The following is an 18,314-nucleotide window of genomic DNA, read 5'->3' as shown; positions in this document are numbered from 1 at the left end:
AACTTTTGCATTACTTTTACATCTTGGCTGTTGTGAATAATGTTGCTGTGAACCTTGATGTGCATATACCTCTTCAACATGCTGCTTTTTGTTCTTGTGGATATATCTACCCAGAAGTAAAATTGCTGGGTCACATGATAATTCTATTTTTTACTTTTTGAGGAACCACCACACTGTTTTCTAAGGAGAGTGCACCAGTTCCTCTACGTCCTCATCAACGCTTGTTGTTTTCTGGCTTTTTGATAATAGCCATCCTAATGGGTGTGAGGTGATAGCTCATTATAGTTCGAATTTGCATTTCTCTGACGATTAGTGATGGTGAGCAACTTTTCGTTTGCTTGTGGATGGGTACTTTTTTTTATTCCCTTATATATTCTTGAGCCTTGTTTTGAGATGCAGCTGTGACTTGGAAGCAGTTAGATCCTTTCAGATCCTGCTTTTATGATTTGTTAGGTGGGTCTAGAACAAACCACATGCTAGGGCTAGAGAGTCTTCACCACGGAGGCAAGACCCTCCAAAGTACTCTACGCAACTCCCCATCAATGGTGGGATTTCACCTTCTAGTAGGGACAGGCACTATTCTTGGCTCTGCTTATGTTGGGCACTGCTTCCTCCAATCCGTTTAGATGGTTCTTTCTTTGACACAGGCAGTTTCTTCGTCTGTGTCTGCAGATCTGCTGCATGCTCTGCTGCTTTTCCTTCTGCAGCCCTTCTCTCCAATATTGTATCCTGAGAACCACTGTCAGGTTCTCTCGGGTCACTCCTCTCCATCTCCTACACTCCACCTCCCAGACTCCACCAGGATTCTCCTTCCCTATGCTATGGTCTGAAAACTCTCCCAGGACAGTCAGCCAGTCAGTCATAGGGTCCCCTTTGTTGGTTCCCATCTTGGGGATTGCTCTTCTTTGTTGCCTGACATCCAGTATCTTGAAACTGTTGTTGCCTACATTTTGCTTTTTTTTTTTTCTTTAAATCTGGTCTTTGTTACTCCATCTTGGCAAGAAGCAGAAGTCACGGGGACTTATCAAAATATAATGAAATTTTAAAACTACAACAACAGTAAAAACCATCCCCTTAAAATTTTTAAATTAAAAACCGAGGTGCTACAACAGGGATAGTGTCATGAACTCCACGATGTTAAGGACGTCGTGAACTTCACAGCAAATGAATTTGATGTAATCAGAGGAAGGTTATATAAACACCAAATAAATATTCGACATTTCTGCAACCCAAATGTCATTTCCTATGCAGCTTTCATCTTTGGCATTACGCGTTGGTAACTACAAAAGTAGATCCAGGTGTGAGCATGCCAAAGTACACTGCATTGGGGTTATACTTTTCCCATTGGCCCGATCAAGAATTTACTCTTTGGTTATTTCTGACACTTCCCAAGGGGGTCCTCCCATGTGTGTCTGAGTCAGTCCCTCAGCTGCACTTACTCCACAGCACCTGCTACCTCCTCAGCCAGTCCCAGCTCTAGTTCCTGCTTTTGGTATTTTTGCCCAAGAAGTGCCTTCTGGAATCATTATCGAGGCCATGGCTAACCATGCCAATTGTGAGGGCCCGTGTCCGTGCCAGGGGAGCCCCGCAAACTGCCAGCCTTGAGGGCACCAAGACAGGGCCAGGTTTCCCACAGAGGCAGGGCTCCCAAACGGTTGTGAATGGGCTCCACTTTGGACCTTTGACCCCTTCCAGAATCTTTGTCTCTAATGAAAGCAGTTCAGTCCTCCAATATAGCTGCTGGCCCTGTCAGGCCACCTCATATAGACATTCTGACTTTTGGGGCACTGAGGTTGTTGGGTCTACATCCTTAGCTGGATGCGTCATTAAGAAGTTATTCTTTGATCATCCAGCAGGAACTGAGAGCAAATCCACCTTCCCTAGGCGATCTGGCAGTCCTCATTGGCAAGTACAGAATAAGGTGCTCTCCCATACCTTAGTCTGTATGGAACCCCACCTTTCACATGTTAAAGAAGACACACCCGCTCTAAGTCAGACACAGCTGTGGTCTACTTCCTTCTCCCACTCCCCTCCCAGGCTTCCGCCAACAAATTGGTACTGGAGTTTCATTTCCTTTGCTGTCTTGGACCTTCCTTTCCACTGTGATTATAAAAACATTTATTAGAGAATAATTTATTCCTCAGGCACATTAATGGAGTCCAGATTCTGTTTGTATAACATGGACAGACAGATGTGCAGTGTATTGTGCTACTTTTAGATGAGCAACGTTGTTTACACAGAATTTTCCTGAGACCACCCAGCTCAGTTCACATGTAGTCTCCAGCCATTTCCAAGCCTGGCCTCCAGAGGCAAAGAAAAAATTTAATAACTCAGCGCCCCACCCAGTTTTGAAGACATGACTTAATACTGAAGGAATTTGCAAGCCTGCACTGCCAATCAACATGCCTACATCACATAAACCATCTTCTCTTGTTCTGAAAAATAAAAGGTGGCTCTAGAAGCATTCTGCTCTCAGACCTTCTCATGTGATACTTGTGTCTCATCAGATACCTGGAGAAGTTGGAGCGAAACTGTAAACCTAAAATGTAGTCATAGTAGATGCAATGCTTGACATTTGGTGTTCTAATTTCTTTGTATTCCATATATTTGACATTTGGTGTTCTAATTTCTTTGTATTCCATATAAATTGCCTTTTCCGTCTAGCTTTGTATTATGGCTGAGGATATTGTTAATGCAATTTTGCATGTAAAAAAGTTTGCTCCATTTTTTCGTAGCATTTGCATGTAGAGGCAATCTGCTTGCTCTCGACATATAAGGCAGGCAGTATTATCCCCATTTTTCAGATGAAGTAAATGAGAAATCGAGTGAGTTTGCCAAGGTGTCCCAGTGAGTAATTGCTTAAGGCAATCATTGTCTGGTCATAATCATTTCTTCTTGTACAGTCATGTTACTTGGAAACCATTACCTAATTTTAAATTTGGTTATCTTGAATTACATAGACATACTGGTATGTCTATGTAACTGTTACATATGTACATCACATGCACATTAAATATATTATGTACATTAACTTATGCTTTACCACAATGTAAGGACACATGTATTCCTTTCATCCGGTAAGCCCTAATTGAACATGAGTCAATGATTTGCACAGAAAGTTTGAACCAGGAAATACTACTCCAGGTTTCTTCTGTAAATACTGATAAATTTTAGTTACATGAGTGACTGGGGGTTACATAAGCAAAATAAAGTGAAGTAGAGCTTGATAGAGTGGAAAAACCACATAAATAAATGTTAAGATACCTTGGGGGTAAGCCTGGCTTTGTCATTAATTCACTCCCACACTCTCCCCTTTCTCTTTTATGGGTAACAGAAAAGGAAAATCCAATTCAGTAAATATTTATCAGGGGCCTACTCTGAGCAAAGCACTCTACATATGACATTGAACTTAAAGCTCACAACAATCCAAACAAGTAGGTGTTATTGTCCCCACTTTACAGAAAAGGGGAACACATCATGGTTCCTTTCTGCATGCAAGACATCTGCTCAGGGATAAGGAACCTACAAAGATGAAAGATCTAAAGTCTCTATCTTCAAGTTGCTTTTAGAAGAGCAGATATGAACAGATGCATAGAAAATGAGTGAAGAGGAATAATGTAACAAGGGTGGTAGGAATATATGCTTAATGCAAAGGAAACACCTTGGCAGGAGAAATCAATTCTGGCTGATGGTGGTGGTGGGATGAGGATCAGGTGATGACTTACAGTAAGAGTCGATTTTTAATTTGTACATCTAGGGAAGTTATGATTTTGACAAGCCAGGATGTGGCAGGAAGACCTTCTGGGTGGAGGGCGCATCCATAAGACACACGATGATAAAATGAGGGTGTGTGCTGGAGTTAGCCAGCAGATGGAACATAGACCCCAACCACTCAGAGCATGGCCTGCGGACCTGCCCCCTCCCTGTCACCTGGGAGCTCACGAGAAAGGCAGACTCTCGGGTCCCACCCCAGGCAGGATCACAGTCTGTGCAGGGGACTCCTGTGCACATTACAAGCACCTTGGCAGGGAGAGGAAGTCTAGTGCAGAGTCAGATAGAAAGGTAGATTCTGATCAGACCCAAGAGAAAAGCTGTAGAACGTATTGATTAGGTGGAGATTTTGGAGCAAGACAGGGGGTTATCCTGTTTTCAGCCCCTCACTTTCCATCTGTGTGGACTTGGGCACTGTAACTTAGCAAAGTTACTTGCATTGGGATGATAATAGTGCCTGTTACCCCAAAGGATTTTTTTAAAATGGACTTTATTTTTTTTTATTTTTTATTTTTTTATACACATATAATGTATTATTAGCCCCAGGGGTACAGGTCTGTGAATCGCCAGGTTTATACACTTCACAGCACTCACCATAGTAAATGGATTTTATTTTTAAGAGGAGTTTTCATTCACATCAAGGTTGTGGGGAAAGTACAGAGCATTCCCATGCACTCCCAGGCCCCACACACCTACAGCCTCCCCCCATCAACATCCTACACCAGAGATGTACATAGGTTACAACTGATGAACCTACAATGACACCCCATAACTCTTTGTTTGGACAAATGTGTAATGACATGCATCTATCATTATGGTATCCTAGAGTACTTATACTATTCTAAAAATCACCTGTGGTCCACCTACTCATTCCCCCCACCCTTACCAGCCTCTTTTACTATCTCCATAGTTTTGCCTTTCCCAGAATGTCTTATGGTTGGAATCCTAGAGTATATACCCCCATCAGATTGGCATCTTCACTTAGCCAGATGCTTTTAACCATCTTCCATGTCTTTTCGTGGCTTGATGGCTCATTTCTTTTTAGTACGGAATGATATTCCATTGTCTGGGTGTACCACAGTTTATCCTGTCAATGTACTGAAGGACATCTCTGCTGCTTCCAAGTCTTGGGAATTATGAATAAAACTGCTATAAACATTCAAGTGCAAGCTTTTGTGTGGACATAAATATTCAACTCCTTGGGTAAATACCAAGGAGAATGGCTTCTGGATGGTACCTCATGGGATTTTGCTTGGATTCATGTTCATGATGTGTTTTGTGTCATGCCTGGCACTTAGTAAATGTTCGGTAAATGGTTCTCAAAGTCAGCCTTGCCTCTAATATGAATGCAGAGGCACATACCATTATTTCTAAATGTTTAAGGTTTTGAAGCTTTATAGCTTTGTCCATGGCCAGGCTCATGTATCTACTCAGATCCCCTGAGCTAGAGACTAAAGGAGCTGCACTCATCCCTGCAGCCTGCAAGCCTGAGCAGAGTGGTGTGTCTGCTGGGCAGGGCAGGGCATAAGCTGGGCCCAGGACCAGCTTCTGGGTGGTGACTGAGCCTGCCTAAAACCGGCATGAGACTGACCCACTTAAGCTCTTCAGGGACTTGGGGAGGCTACGCTTTTCTCCCTTGTGCCTCTTTTTCCTGATTCTGGTGCCTCCAAGATGGTACCTTCTGAGTAGAGAGGCAGGAGGGAACATGGTTATCTGGGGAGACACCTGATTTGGGAGGTTTAGAGTCACCAACCTGAAAACATGTCAGCCCCTATTTTTCTGGTTTCCCGAGATAAGGCTGTGCTTTTCTCCACCACCATCCTCTCCCCACCCTCCACAAACTTGACCCTATAAGAGGGTTGAGGGCAAGCCCAGTTCAGCACACATGTCCCTGTTGCATAGTTCTTATTAGTTTAACAGTTACAGAACTTTCCAGAAACTCCCTTATAAGACCAAAAAGAAAAAAAGCAAATGTCTTTGTGTTTTGGTGTTTGTGATATGCAGAGGACTCTGGCTCTGAGGTGGGGCGGGATGGGGGGGGGTGGTGGAAATCAGATGCTATTATGCAAGCATGGGCATCTTCAGAAATGTTTTGAGCTGAGAAATGATACAAGATAGCGGAAGTTTTTGGACCCAGAGTACAATTGGGTGGGAAAGAAGATAGATCCAAGTTTAATACTAAAAAGTGGTGTGGGTTCTAGAGGTTTCTGTGGTATGCTATCTGTTGCCAGTTCTCTCCCTTGGTCCTCCCTGTTCACCACCCCTTCCCCTGGTAATCCTAAAACCAGTTCATGAGAGCTGGTTTAAGATTTCATTACTGTCGAACAACTATTTTCAGTTGTTATTGTTGTTGTTGTTTTTCAAGTTATAATTATAAATCTTCCCTGGGTATTTAGGAGGGGAAAATTGTATGGAGAAAATGGTCTTCCAAGAAAGAGTCAACCACTGGGATATGGCCATCCACATTTTAAAACACAGATTTTACCTAAATCTTTTGGGGTCACTCAGATGTTTCCAGAGGCTCCACTTGTTTGTCCTTCTGATCCATAATTTAAAAACACAACTTCAACCAAAACAACAGCCTATACCAAGATTCAAAACAGAAGGATATCCTGCTTCCAAGTTTTCAGAGTTCATGTAAAAAGAAGTCCCTGGATCTGTTTTCAAACTGTGTTTCCTCCTTCCTGGGGTCCTCTATAACTATATTAAAATAAAGGTTTATTTTCTTCTTCCTGTTCTCTTTTTCTTTTCTTTTCTTTCATTCTCTCACTCTTTCTTTTTCTTCTTCTTCATTTTCTTCAGACTATAGATTCTTCAGATCATTGTGGCCCCTTCTAACCCAGCTCCCCTTTATTTCTTATACAGAAAATAACCTTTTTCTGTTGGGTGGAGATTCCTCTTAGCTAACCCATACCCCTCTTGGAGACCGGGTGGAGTAGAATACCAATCACAATGGAGTAATAAATCATTGTCATTAAGCAGAAAGCCATTTTGTCTTCGAATAAAGTCACATCATGTTTGCAAAATCAGACACACCAAATTCAAGAGATGCAAAGTACACTTGTACTTTCAAATTAGTGAAACTGTACATGCTAACCTGTATGTTTTTTTTCCTGGCTAAAACACTAGTTTGGCTTTAAAATGTATCTTTTACTAATCATGAAATTCCTGTTATTAAGATATCTTAATAAATCATCTTTTCATATTTCTTGTGTTCAGAATTCACATGGATATGGTCATGTAGGTTTTTAAAAATATTGAGGAGACAAGGAACTGAGATAATAAGAATGTGAGAATAAAGAAATATCATTTGGATGGAAATCAGACATAGCAGAAGAAGGTCTACATTATTTCAGTCATCCCATCTTCCAAGTTACTCAAGGCAGCTTTATTTAAGTCCTTCTCAGTTGAGCTTTACAGATATTTTCTCGTGTGTTTGTTTATAGTTGTCATTTTTCTCTGAGTCCCATTGAGGGATAAGGTCCTTCAGGCTTCTGGACAGCTGGAGAAAAACTTAAAGGAATAGAAAACAAGTGCTGTCCAAGAACACTTGTTGTCTAAGTGGGCAGGAGAAAAAGTATTAAAAATAAAGCTAACGCGTGTGCTCGGATGCTTTAGTATGATTCCATAAACACTGGATGCCACCATGTGCCAGCAACAGAGGGAACAATTAGGGTGACAGTAAGGCTGTTATGCTGAAGGAGTTTCCATTCTATTGGCAACTGCTACATTCATAAAAATAAACTCCAGTTGGATATGGATGCAGATCTGTATAGAGTGTTATTGTGACATATATAAAGTCCAGGGGACTCTAGGAAAGCTTCCCAGAAGAGATGATGCCTGAACTGAGTCTTGATGAAAGAACATGAATTACCCATGTGAAGAAAGATGGAGACATGTAATGTGAACAACCATGAGTTAAGACATGGAGGGTAATGCAGTAGGTTCTGTGCCGGGAACTCCTGGGGTCTCAGTGCAGGACAGTGTAGGATATCAATAGTGATGAGATGTGTCACAAGTAATTTGTCACTAGTAATATTTATCAAAATTTGCAAATGCGACTTGTCCTGTAAGTTAGCATGGTATCTTAGTTGAGGTTCTTTTGTTTACAAGTAGTACCTAAACCAATTTTAGATTACTTTAAGCTAAAATGGATTCGTAGAAAGGAATTAGGGCAGCTCATGATCCCCAAAGAAAAAATGCAGCTGGGCCTGGAAAGAGATGAGAAACCCAGCCTTCCATTCTCATGTTCTACCACAGACCTTCTGCCTCCATCTTGCAAGGCGGTTTCAAGGTTAACTCCTTGCTCTACTAACTGTAAATGGTTCTCACAAGGATCTAAAGAGAGTTAAGTATAAACGTGGGCCAGAGCACCGTCTCCAAGTGGCTTCTGCCTGTTGAGGAGAAGGATGAAAACAGCAAAGTGGAATGACAAGAATTATGCCCATCAAACAATCTGCTGGAAAGCATCAGACAGCACAGTGTGGAAGCTGGGAGGTCATTGAGAAACCCAAAAAGAAAACACATAAGAGGTCATTTTTAACCAAAGCTCCAGCTGGGATACAAAGTGTCAGTGCAATGACATGAGTCCTCCTTACCCAAAGGCCTCATGGGTAGCGGTTAGCCTTGGTAAACCCTAACCACGAGCGCAACGGCCGAGTAGTAAGACACCGAGTGAACTGAACAAAGAATACATCACAAAGTCAAATGTTAGGGCACCAGGTAGATTTGCAAGTTTCTTAGGAGAATATGGGGCCTGCTTTATGTACTGCTAACTGTTACATGCCAGGCACTTTTCTAAGTGCTTAATGTACGTGTGCTTTAGTCCTCCAATAATCTTAAGAGGTAGGAATGATTAATATGTCATTTTTATAAATAGGGAAACTGAGGCACTGAGATGGTAAGTAACTTCCTCAAAGTCATACAACTCATGAAAGGTGGGGTTGTGAGTGGAACCCAGGCGGTCTGGTCCTTGAGGGGACCCGGGGAGCCCAGCCACCTGGTCGCTTAATCTCCACATTCTTCTTTCTACAGCATACCCTTTGCCCCCCACTCCCTCCGCATAGGTCGTAAGAAGGAGTTCCTAAACAAACACTCTCAGAAGCAGATGGGTAATTAAATGAACAGGAAACCAAAAAGTCAGTCAATTCCAAAGGAAAAAACACGAAAACAATGGTTTTTTAAATTTTTTTTTTGCCTGCACCACCTCACTGTGAACCCAGTCGATGTAAGAGAGACAAGAGGAATTGTTCTGCTTGAAGCAACGGGCTCAGAAGCCATGCAGGCTCTGACCACACTGTGCCCTCTGCTCTGGCTTCAGGCAGCGTGAAGGACTAAGGGATCCTGTTCAGATTCCTGTCCTACATCAACCACTGGTTGAAGAAAAAACAGGGGATACTGGAACCCATTCACCTGTCCTTGTTCTCTGACTTGGCATCAGATGTTAGAGTTAAAAATAATAATAATAATTAGTGGTTTGCACCATTTTCATCAGAAACTCTCCAGGTTGTTCATTAAACCTCCTTATAATGAAGACTTTCTGGGTTTTGTTTTGCATCTCTGTCCACTTAATATAGAATCAGTGACCTTACTAAGCACAGAATAGTGAAGAGGAAAGATAATTAGGGAGGAAAAGCAAAGTTAAGGAATCTGTGGTGGCTGAGAATATTGAGAAAACTTTCATGTGTACAGATTTTGAAGCAAGTTTCTCTGTCTTTGAAAACGAATGGCTTAGAGAGTGGTTCCTTTGTTTATTTATTTTCCTTACTTTTCCCCTTCCTGTTCCCCAAAAGGACAGGAACTCAGGATATTTATTCTTGCTCAGTGCTGTTTTTTTCTAAACATGATCTAAGCAATCTAAATTCTCCGTAGGAGGAATTGTCACATCTGTGGGGCTGCTTGGGCGTGCCCCCTTTGGTACCTGGAGATCAGGTCACCTAAATTAGTAATTTCCAAAATATTTCTTCCAAGGACACCAGGGCTAAATACCAGAGATTTCCTTGGTGTTTTTTTTTTTTTTAAGATTTTATTTATTTATTTGAGAGTAGGCAGAGAGAGGAGGAAGCAGGCTCCATGCTGAGCAGAGAGCCCAATTTGGGGCTCCATCCCAGGACTCTGGGACCACGACCCGAGCTGAAGGCAGAGGCTTTAACCCACTGAGCCACCCAGGTGCCCCTTCCTTGGCTCTTTAAATCTAAATAACCGCTGCCACCATTTCTACAAGATTTGGCTTCTCCTGGCCACTTGAACTCGTGTATTTCCCTTCATTGTGTGAGCAGGACTCACTCCTTCTCTAGATTCCACTCAAAGACATACTATGCGTTTTTCTCTTCTAGGAATACTGGGTGCCAAGGGCAGGGGTAAGTTACACCAGAATAACAAGGAGCCAGCCATTTTAGGACTGAACTAGACCCCTTCACCTATTAGCAACTCATCTTTGGGCAAGTTATGTAAATGCTCATTGCTCAAGTTTCTGGTTTATAAGCTGGGAGTTAAATAAGACCTATACTGGGCTTTACTGAACCTTAGCAAAACCAATCAATCCATTCTGAGACAAACTCTTCTAGAGCAGAGGAAAAAAAGATAAGTAACCACTCGATGCATTATATGGGGCTAGTAGAACTTTGCTTTAAAACTATAAACCCATCTGACTTACGAAGATAAGACGAAAAATTCCAAATAAAATATTATCAAGGAAAAACCAAGGATGTTTTAAAAAACACATCAATCCTAGGACTGTAAGGATGCTTTTGAGCCATTAGAAAAATATCACGGTTAAACACAGTGGATTGACTGCATACAATTAGCTCTATTCCCTCCTGAAACCCCACCAAAATGCCAGTAGAGAAAGAAATGGAAGTCTATATGTGCAAGGACAAAGAGGAGGGGAGAGATGTCAATGGTTTTTGGAGGCAAAAGTGATTAAGGAAGGGCACTGACTCAACCTGATAGAGAAAGTGAAAATCTAAATGCCTATGGAGGAAATTGTTGATGAGAATTATAGGATTTGTGCCACAGAACTTCTGAAGGCTCACAAGTTAGTCACTAGGCTCTTAGAAGATGAAGTGATGGGAATGGGATAAAGGAGCAAGGGGTTGGGGAACATATGAATGGAGAAGGGGGTCCTTTGAGTTCCCTTCTCCAACCCAGCAAGACACGAAAGCCTCCTTTGCTGGAGTCATTAAACCAGGGGGCTCCAGACCTCAGTGTACCAAAGAGGTCTGAGGAGTGACCATTTCCTAAGAAGGTAGGAAAGAAGGAAGCAAGCAGGGAAGAAGGCAGGGAGGAAGGGAAGTAAGGAAGGATGGAAGTAGGGAAGAGAGAGAGGGAGGAAGAGGGGGAGGGAGGGAAATTAATTATATCCAGCATTAACTGAGTACTTACCACGTGCCAGGCTCTGTTCTAAATGATCAGTATATATTTATTTGTTTGATCTTCATAACAGCTCAGCAAATAGGCCAATAAATGTACAAAGATGGCCAAGACCATTTTTAAAAAAGAACCCAAAGACAGGACTTACACTACCAGATACTAAAAGCTATAATAATGTAACAGTATGGTTTGGATGCTAAAATGGACATTTAGGGGGCACCTGGGTGGCTCAGTGGGTTAAAAGCTTCTGCCTTCGGCTCAGGTCATGATCCCAGGGTTCTGGGATCGAGCCCCATATCGGGCTCTCTGCTTAGTGGGGAGCCTGCTTCCCCCTCTCTCTCTGCCTGCCTCTCTGCCTACCTGTGATCTCTGTCTGTCAAATAAATAAATAAAATCTTTAAAAAAAATAATAAATAAAATAAAATAAAATGGACATTTAGGTAAGGAAACAGAAGAATATAGAAACTGACCCTCATGTATGAGAATGAAAGATAAGGATAAAAATGATGTTTCCAATCAGTAGGGAAAAAAAACCCAAACAATTCAGTAAGTGGTATCGGGACAATTGACTTTATAGACATTTGGAAGATACAAGCTCCAGATGAGTTAAGGACAAATGTAATAATAAAACCATGTTATAAACTTGGGCTCTAAGGAAGGTCTTCTGAACTAAGACTTGCTTGGCAACATGCTGAAGGCGACACTTAGAGCAAGCACATTATTTAGCTTTCTGATATATTGTGCTTTTTGTTTTTAATCAGTAGAATGAAGATGGTAATAGAATTATTATGAAGTTTATGCTGATTGGCAGCGGGTAAATCTCGTTTGTTACGCCAAACTTTGTGGTTTAATAGTTGCATCCAATTCTGTATACCTCCCTCCTCTGGAGGTATTGAAATTTCATTTTTCCTGCTGCTCTGAGCAACACATTTGAGTCTGATATGCAGACATTCCCCCTATGTTAACTCCTGTGTCTCTGCACCTCCGCAAGTGATAAGAAAATCTCTCCTTTGACGTTTTGGACAAGTCCCTAGCCTACTGCAGGACTGGTTGTGAATGTACGGTTATGAATGCCTGTTCAGAAACAGCAAGAGATCTGTGAATTCTGGGTGTTCTTTGACTTTCTCCTTTTGAGACCAGTTCCCATAAGAAGAAAATTTTTAGTCTCACCTACTTGGTGGGCATCCTGTCCACTCCACTGCCGTAAAGAATGAATGCTTTACCAAGGGAAGTGAAAACAATTTAAAGTCATTTTTTGCCCCCAGCTCTGGAGCAGTAAGGTAAAAAGATAAAGGCTGCTTCATTGATGAAACTGTTCTGTGGGCTATTTGGCTGCTTTTCATCTTCTCAGATAACCCATTTGACGACAAAGTAGCTCTATGCCTAGAGACTCAATTGCAAGTGACAGAATCCAATTTAAACCAACCCAAGAACTTTCCTAAGGGGACAAATTTGCTTCAGTCACTGCAAAGTCCAAGACCTGTTGTAGCTTTGGGCGTAGTTGGTTTACCTACCCAGGAAAGGCCTGGCCCCACCTGATCCTTAGGAAATGAACCACACCTGCTCCCCATCCCACCACCAGGAAAGAGGCAGAGCCTTTTGCCAGAATAAAAGAGGAGAGCCCAGAGCTCAAAAAGCCACAGCAGTGACCTGAGATGTTTCCTGGTTCATCGAGTCCTGCATGAAGGGCAGCACTGTGACCTTCTCCCGTAGGTTATTGCTGGAAGGTCTGGCTTGGTTGTGAACCCACGGTCTGTACGGTGTCTGCGTCAGCCCTTCTGCTGTGTCTCCCCAGGGAGGCCAGAAAACAAATTGCCTGTCTCTGTTTCCTGTTCTGCCTCCATGTTATTTTGTTGTGATAGGAACTAGGTAACAATCTGTATTTGGTTTTGTGTGCGTGTGTGTGTGTGTGTGTGTGTGTGTATGTGTGTGTGGTTTAATTAGAAGAGGATGATCTACGATATATAATCATCATGAAAGGGATACTCATGGACCTCTAACAGAACTGGCGTGAAAATCTCTTAAACATATTCCTGGGCCTGCACAACGTTCCTGAGGCTTCTTCATTCATGCCTGAAGGTCTGAGTGCAATAGTTCTTGCTCTGTGTGAACTGTAAGAATTGCCCTTGACAGGGTGGCTCAGTTGGTTAAGCGTCTGTCTTCGGCTCAGGTCACGATCCCAAAGCCCTGGGATTGAGCCCCTTGTGGAGCTCCCTGCTCAGTAGGGAGCCTGCTTCTCCTTCTCCATCTGCTTCTCCCCCTGCTTATGCTCTATTGCACTGTCTCTGTTAAATAAATTATTTTTTTTTAATTGCCCTGGACCTCAGATGGGGGGCTGGACCTGTATTGGTAGGAGGAAAGAGGAGGCTCCTAATTTCTTTGGGAACCACTACCTGATTGCTACCCCCTGGGGCAGAGGATGGGGCTTGGTGGCCCAGCAGACAAATGCGTGGCCCATTTCTGCCCACATACGCCACCCATCCTCCATCCCCCACAAACCGTAGCCCCCTCCACCCAGAGAGGTCCCGGAACTGGACAGCCTTCCCCAATTCCATCTGCCTCAGGGTAGACCCGGGCATCGTCCATCATTTCTGTGTTCCCAAATTAGGTCTGTTGGTTTTCTCTCCACTCCTTTTGTCAGCCCCTCTCCACAGTCTCCCTCCTCTGGGAGCCATCCCAGTGCTTTGTCTCCAGCACCGAGGCAGGCGGGTGGCTCTCGGTAACCAGGGGCAACCAGGAATCTGTACCAGCTATTTGTGCGGGATTTGTCAGGCACAATCTAGCCGCGAGCTGGGCAGACAGGGAAAATGTGCCGCAAAGGTTTTCTCGCACAGTGAAATATTATCTTCGCTTTTTTTAGAACGACCAGTCCATGGGCGAGATGCAGATAATTGGAGGCGAGGATCTTTCAACACTGGCTGGAAAGGTTTGTGAACGTGACTCTGCTGGGGCTGCACTGAAGTCATGGGGAAATCAGTGACCTTCATTTCAGGTCAGCTCTGGCAATGCATTTCAGACACTCTCGGGGTTGGCTAATTCATGCAAATGGATGTGTGAATCCTTTTAATGATTTCTTCCTTCTAAAACACTCCTTTTATAAGGCTTCCAGGACCCGAGGCCGACCAGATCTTTGGTCTCCAACCTTCCTTCCAATCTCACTTCAGACAACCCCGTATTACAAAATCCCTTGGCGCTCCTGCTTTCTTCCTTTTCTCCTCTTGCCGTTCCTCCAGAAAAGGAACCTTTATTTGTATGCTTTTGTGTCTCTCATCTATGCCTCAGCACCTAGGCCTTGCACTAAGACATTTAAACAGGTTTGTTGAAATATCTAATATTTAAGGAGGGGATTAAAAAGGACTTCTGGAGAGCATATGTTCCGACCTTATGCCTTTTCCACTCCCACGCAAAAAATGCAATCCATTAAATCATGGGGCGAACACCTCCACTTTCAACTTGGCGTTCCAGACCTTCCAATGCTTAATAATTAAGTGAAAATCTGTTTGGATTCTGACATAAGTACATCCATGGAAGGAAGCGTTGTTTCCTAAAGCACCTGGCCTTTGTGGAAATGGGCCCCGAGATTCAAGTTCTTCTGCAAATCCAAGCAACAGCTCTTTCGACATCTCTAGTTCTCATTATCCTTGAACAACTTTAGCTTTCCGAATGACAGGAATCAGTCTCTAGCATAAGTTTAATCTCTCATATTTGTGGTTGTTGTTGTGATGCAACATCTGGATGGGGTAAAGGAATAGCAGACATTTAACAGAAACATGTATAATAACATTAGGAACACGACAGAACCCCAAGGGCTCTACCTATACAAACCAGCTTCTTTCCCTCTACTCTTTAGAAAGCCTCGTAGCCATCCAAGTGGGGCATTACTGTCTAGACGTAAATTATATTCTACAGAAATTGGAATTAACTGGCCGATGTTAATGCATCACGAGGCCACCATGTGATATTACTACATCAGTGCATGAAATAACATCCTTGGGGCACCTGGGTGGCTCAGTCCATTGAATGTCCAACTTTGGATCTCCGCTCAGGTCTTAATCTCGTGGTTGTGAGTTTGAGCCCCACGTTGGGCACCACGCTGGGCATGGAGCCTACTTAAAACAAATAAGAAAAATAAAAATGACATGCTAGAAAATTAAAATACTCAATACCCAGAAATTAACTTTTCACAACCGTGAAGTGGCCTTTAAATAAGTCACTTTGGGACTTTGCTGGAGGACATTGCCTTACAGGTGTATGACACAAGAGAAATACTGTACCCTGTGCAGTATTACACAATCACCATGGGCTATTACCAGGAGAGTTTGTCAAAGTGTCAATTCTAAGAATTCTAAAGGAAGGCCAAGAAAAAAGATGCATATAAAATTGGTTTTTCTTTCCTACTGTTTTAACATCATCTTCTATTTCATTTTAAAGTGCTCTCCCTCTTACATGAGTATTGGATATTCCCTTCCCTTAAGAGAGACAGAGAGTAGGGCGGGGAAAGGGTAGTTTCCTACAAAGCACAGAGTGGTAGGAGGGGTGATAGTACTAAGCCTCAGTATCCCTCCCAGAATTACTACAAAGATACCCTCCCGCCATGAGAAAATAGAGATCATGGAAGTTCAGGTAGGAGAGGGAGAAAATCAGCCAGCAGGAAGTATAAGCAGGAGTCAGCTTCAGTGTTCTGTTCCCAAGACAAATGATTCTTCCAGGTTACCAGGTCCTACTCCATGGTATCTTTACATTCACCTGTATGTGTGTGCATCGATGGATTTCTATATATGCTTAAATATGTGCTGAGTCGAACCCCTTGAGCTTACCATGCATGGGGTAAATATATCTGAGATGAATCAACATTGGTCAGCCAGGTTCTCAATGTTCAGAATGGCTTAGGTTTAAAGATCATGCATCAATATGCATTTCCGTGAACCTGGACTCACATCAGAGTCCAGGTACTTGATGAACGGGTGTAGACCACACTCCGTGTTCTCAAATGTGTTTTAAATCTGCCCACTTTTCTCCATCTTCATGGTAATCACCCGAATCTAGACTTTTGCAGTAGCAAAATGTGGTCTATGGCAGGGCTTTGTGAGCTTTTTTACGGAAGGGCCAGGCGGTAAATGTCTTAAGAGTTGGAGGGCTATATAGTCTTTGTTGCAACTACTTATTCTATCACAGCTTGAAACCAGCAAACAGCCATAGATAAAATGGAAACAAATGGACATGGCTGTGCTTCAATAAAACTTTATTTATAAAAATGGGCAGCAGGCCAGATGGACCATAGTTTGATGATCTTTGGTCTAGGAACCAGCAAGGTCAGCACCACCTGCAAACTAATTAGAAATGCAGTATCTCAGATCCCATCACAGATCTTCTGAATTAAGTCTTCCTTTTAACAAGAGGTCTAGATGGATCCTAGGCACATGCAATTTTGGGAAGCACTGGTCTAGGGCCAGACCACTACTATCTCTTCTCCGGGATGCTATGGTAGCCTAACTAGTCTCCTCGAACTTCAGCCTTCATTTAACTCTTGCTACACTCCAGACCATTCTCCAAAACACAACAGCCAAAGAGATCTTCTTAAAATACACATGGGATCCCCTCACTTGCCTACTGAAAACCTTTCAGCGGCCTCTCAATTAGAGTTGTCAGACTTAGGAAAAAAAAAAAAAAAACACCAGACACGCACACAAAACAGAGAACAGGATGCCAACCAGCTGAATTTGAATTTCGAATAAACCACGAATACATTTTTAGTATAAGCATGTCACATGCAGTAATTGGAACGTACTTAAGCTCAAAAGTCATTTATTGTTCATCTGAAATTCAGATGTAACTGGGTGTTCTGTATCTTATCTGGGAACCCCACTCCCAGTGTTCTGAGATTATAATCCAACGTCCTTCTCACAGCCTGTAAGACCTGTGTGATGTGGCCCGGCCTCCCTCCCACCATCACCGCACGCCGCTCGCCCCTCCTCATCGTGCTGTCACCACACTGGTTAAGCTCCTTCCAGCCAAGACCTCGGACAAGCTTGGCCTCCAATCTGGAATCCATTTTCCTCCTATCCGACAGGTCTCAGCCCCCTGTGTAAGGGAGGCCTTCCCCGTCTCTCTGTCTAAAATGAGTAAACTGGCTTTCCCTTGCCCACGCCCCACCATCCCCATTCATCTCTATCAGTACCCTCTTTCAAGTCAAGCACTTTTCACAGTTTGCAGTGTTTACTTTGAGGCTAATTTTTTTTATGTCTGTTTTTCCCACCAGTCTGTGTAAGGTGGGCAGGGACCCTGACTATATTATTCACCATCCTATGTCCTGCAGCGTGCACGGTGCCTAGATGACAGGTTGTAATCAATATTTGTTGACTGAGTGAGGGCAGGCTCCTCTTTCTCTTAGAAACCACAAAGATGTTTTCAATGAAGTATGGGAAAGGGAGGTCATGTTCAGAGGGAACAGTAAATAGAAGTCCATCTAGCGGGGCACCTGGGTGACTCAGTCGGTTAAGTGGCTGCCTTTGGCTCGGGTTGTGATCCCAGAGTCCTGGGATCAAGCCCCGCATTGGGCTCCCTGCTCAGTGGAGAGCCTGCTTCTCCCTCTCCCTCTGCCTGCCTCTCTGCCTACTCTCTATCTCTCTGTCAAATAAATAAATAAAATCTTAAAAAAAAAAAAAGTCTGATTAGCCAGACCAAAGGACACATCAGCCAGCAAGTTGGGTTTAAGCCGAATGAGAAATGTGTCAAATGAGAGCACGTTGTCTTGGAGAAGCAGAAGGGCTTTAGCGTCCTAAAAGACTCAACCTGGGGACTGGGTTGGCGAATGCTGCACACCTGAAGATGAACGAGTGAAAACGGTGTCACTTAACGTTCGGAATTTCCTTTCCCTTAAGCAGATGAAGGCATTTATATGGCCTTATCTGTTCACCCATCCTTCAGCCTTGCAGGGAGACGCTATGCATTAAGACTTAGAGAGAACTTGAAAAAAATGTTTCAGAGGCCTTCCAGAATCTTTCCATCATGCAGAATGTACACCAGCATGGTGGGAGAAAAACAATCTTGAAAAGGTGCCCAACAACAGGTGGGTACTTTTTTCAGTGGTTGTAGAGGGAAGTCGAACCGTAGTAAACACCTGCGTGGGATGGAAGGGTTGTTGGAGGCCATCATCCAACTTCTGCCTTACA

General features: G+C 43.1%; 1 protein-coding gene across 3 annotated transcripts in view; it reads left to right on the top strand.

The window, feature by feature from the left end:
- The window catches only part of PRTFDC1 (phosphoribosyl transferase domain containing 1), a 95,143-nt gene that overhangs the window by 61,153 nt on the left and 15,676 nt on the right, over window positions 1-18,314 (top strand). For 2 of the 3 annotated variants that reach the window (XM_044227528.1, XM_044227527.1), the window contains exon 4: window positions 14,003-14,068. The exons of the other annotated variant lie outside the window; for it this stretch is intronic. In XM_044227528.1, coding sequence (XP_044083463.1) covers window positions 14,003-14,068 — 66 coding nt within the window. The remainder of the gene's footprint in view (window positions 1-14,002; window positions 14,069-18,314) is intronic. 3 annotated transcript variants of the gene reach the window in all.

The sequence above is a fragment of the Neovison vison genome, chromosome 12, assembly GCF_020171115.1.
Source record: "Neovison vison isolate M4711 chromosome 12, ASM_NN_V1, whole genome shotgun sequence".
Lineage (NCBI taxonomy): Eukaryota > Metazoa > Chordata > Mammalia > Carnivora > Mustelidae > Neogale > Neogale vison.
Note: the sequence above shows the minus strand (reverse complement) of the source record. Positions and strands in the feature narration are given on the sequence as shown.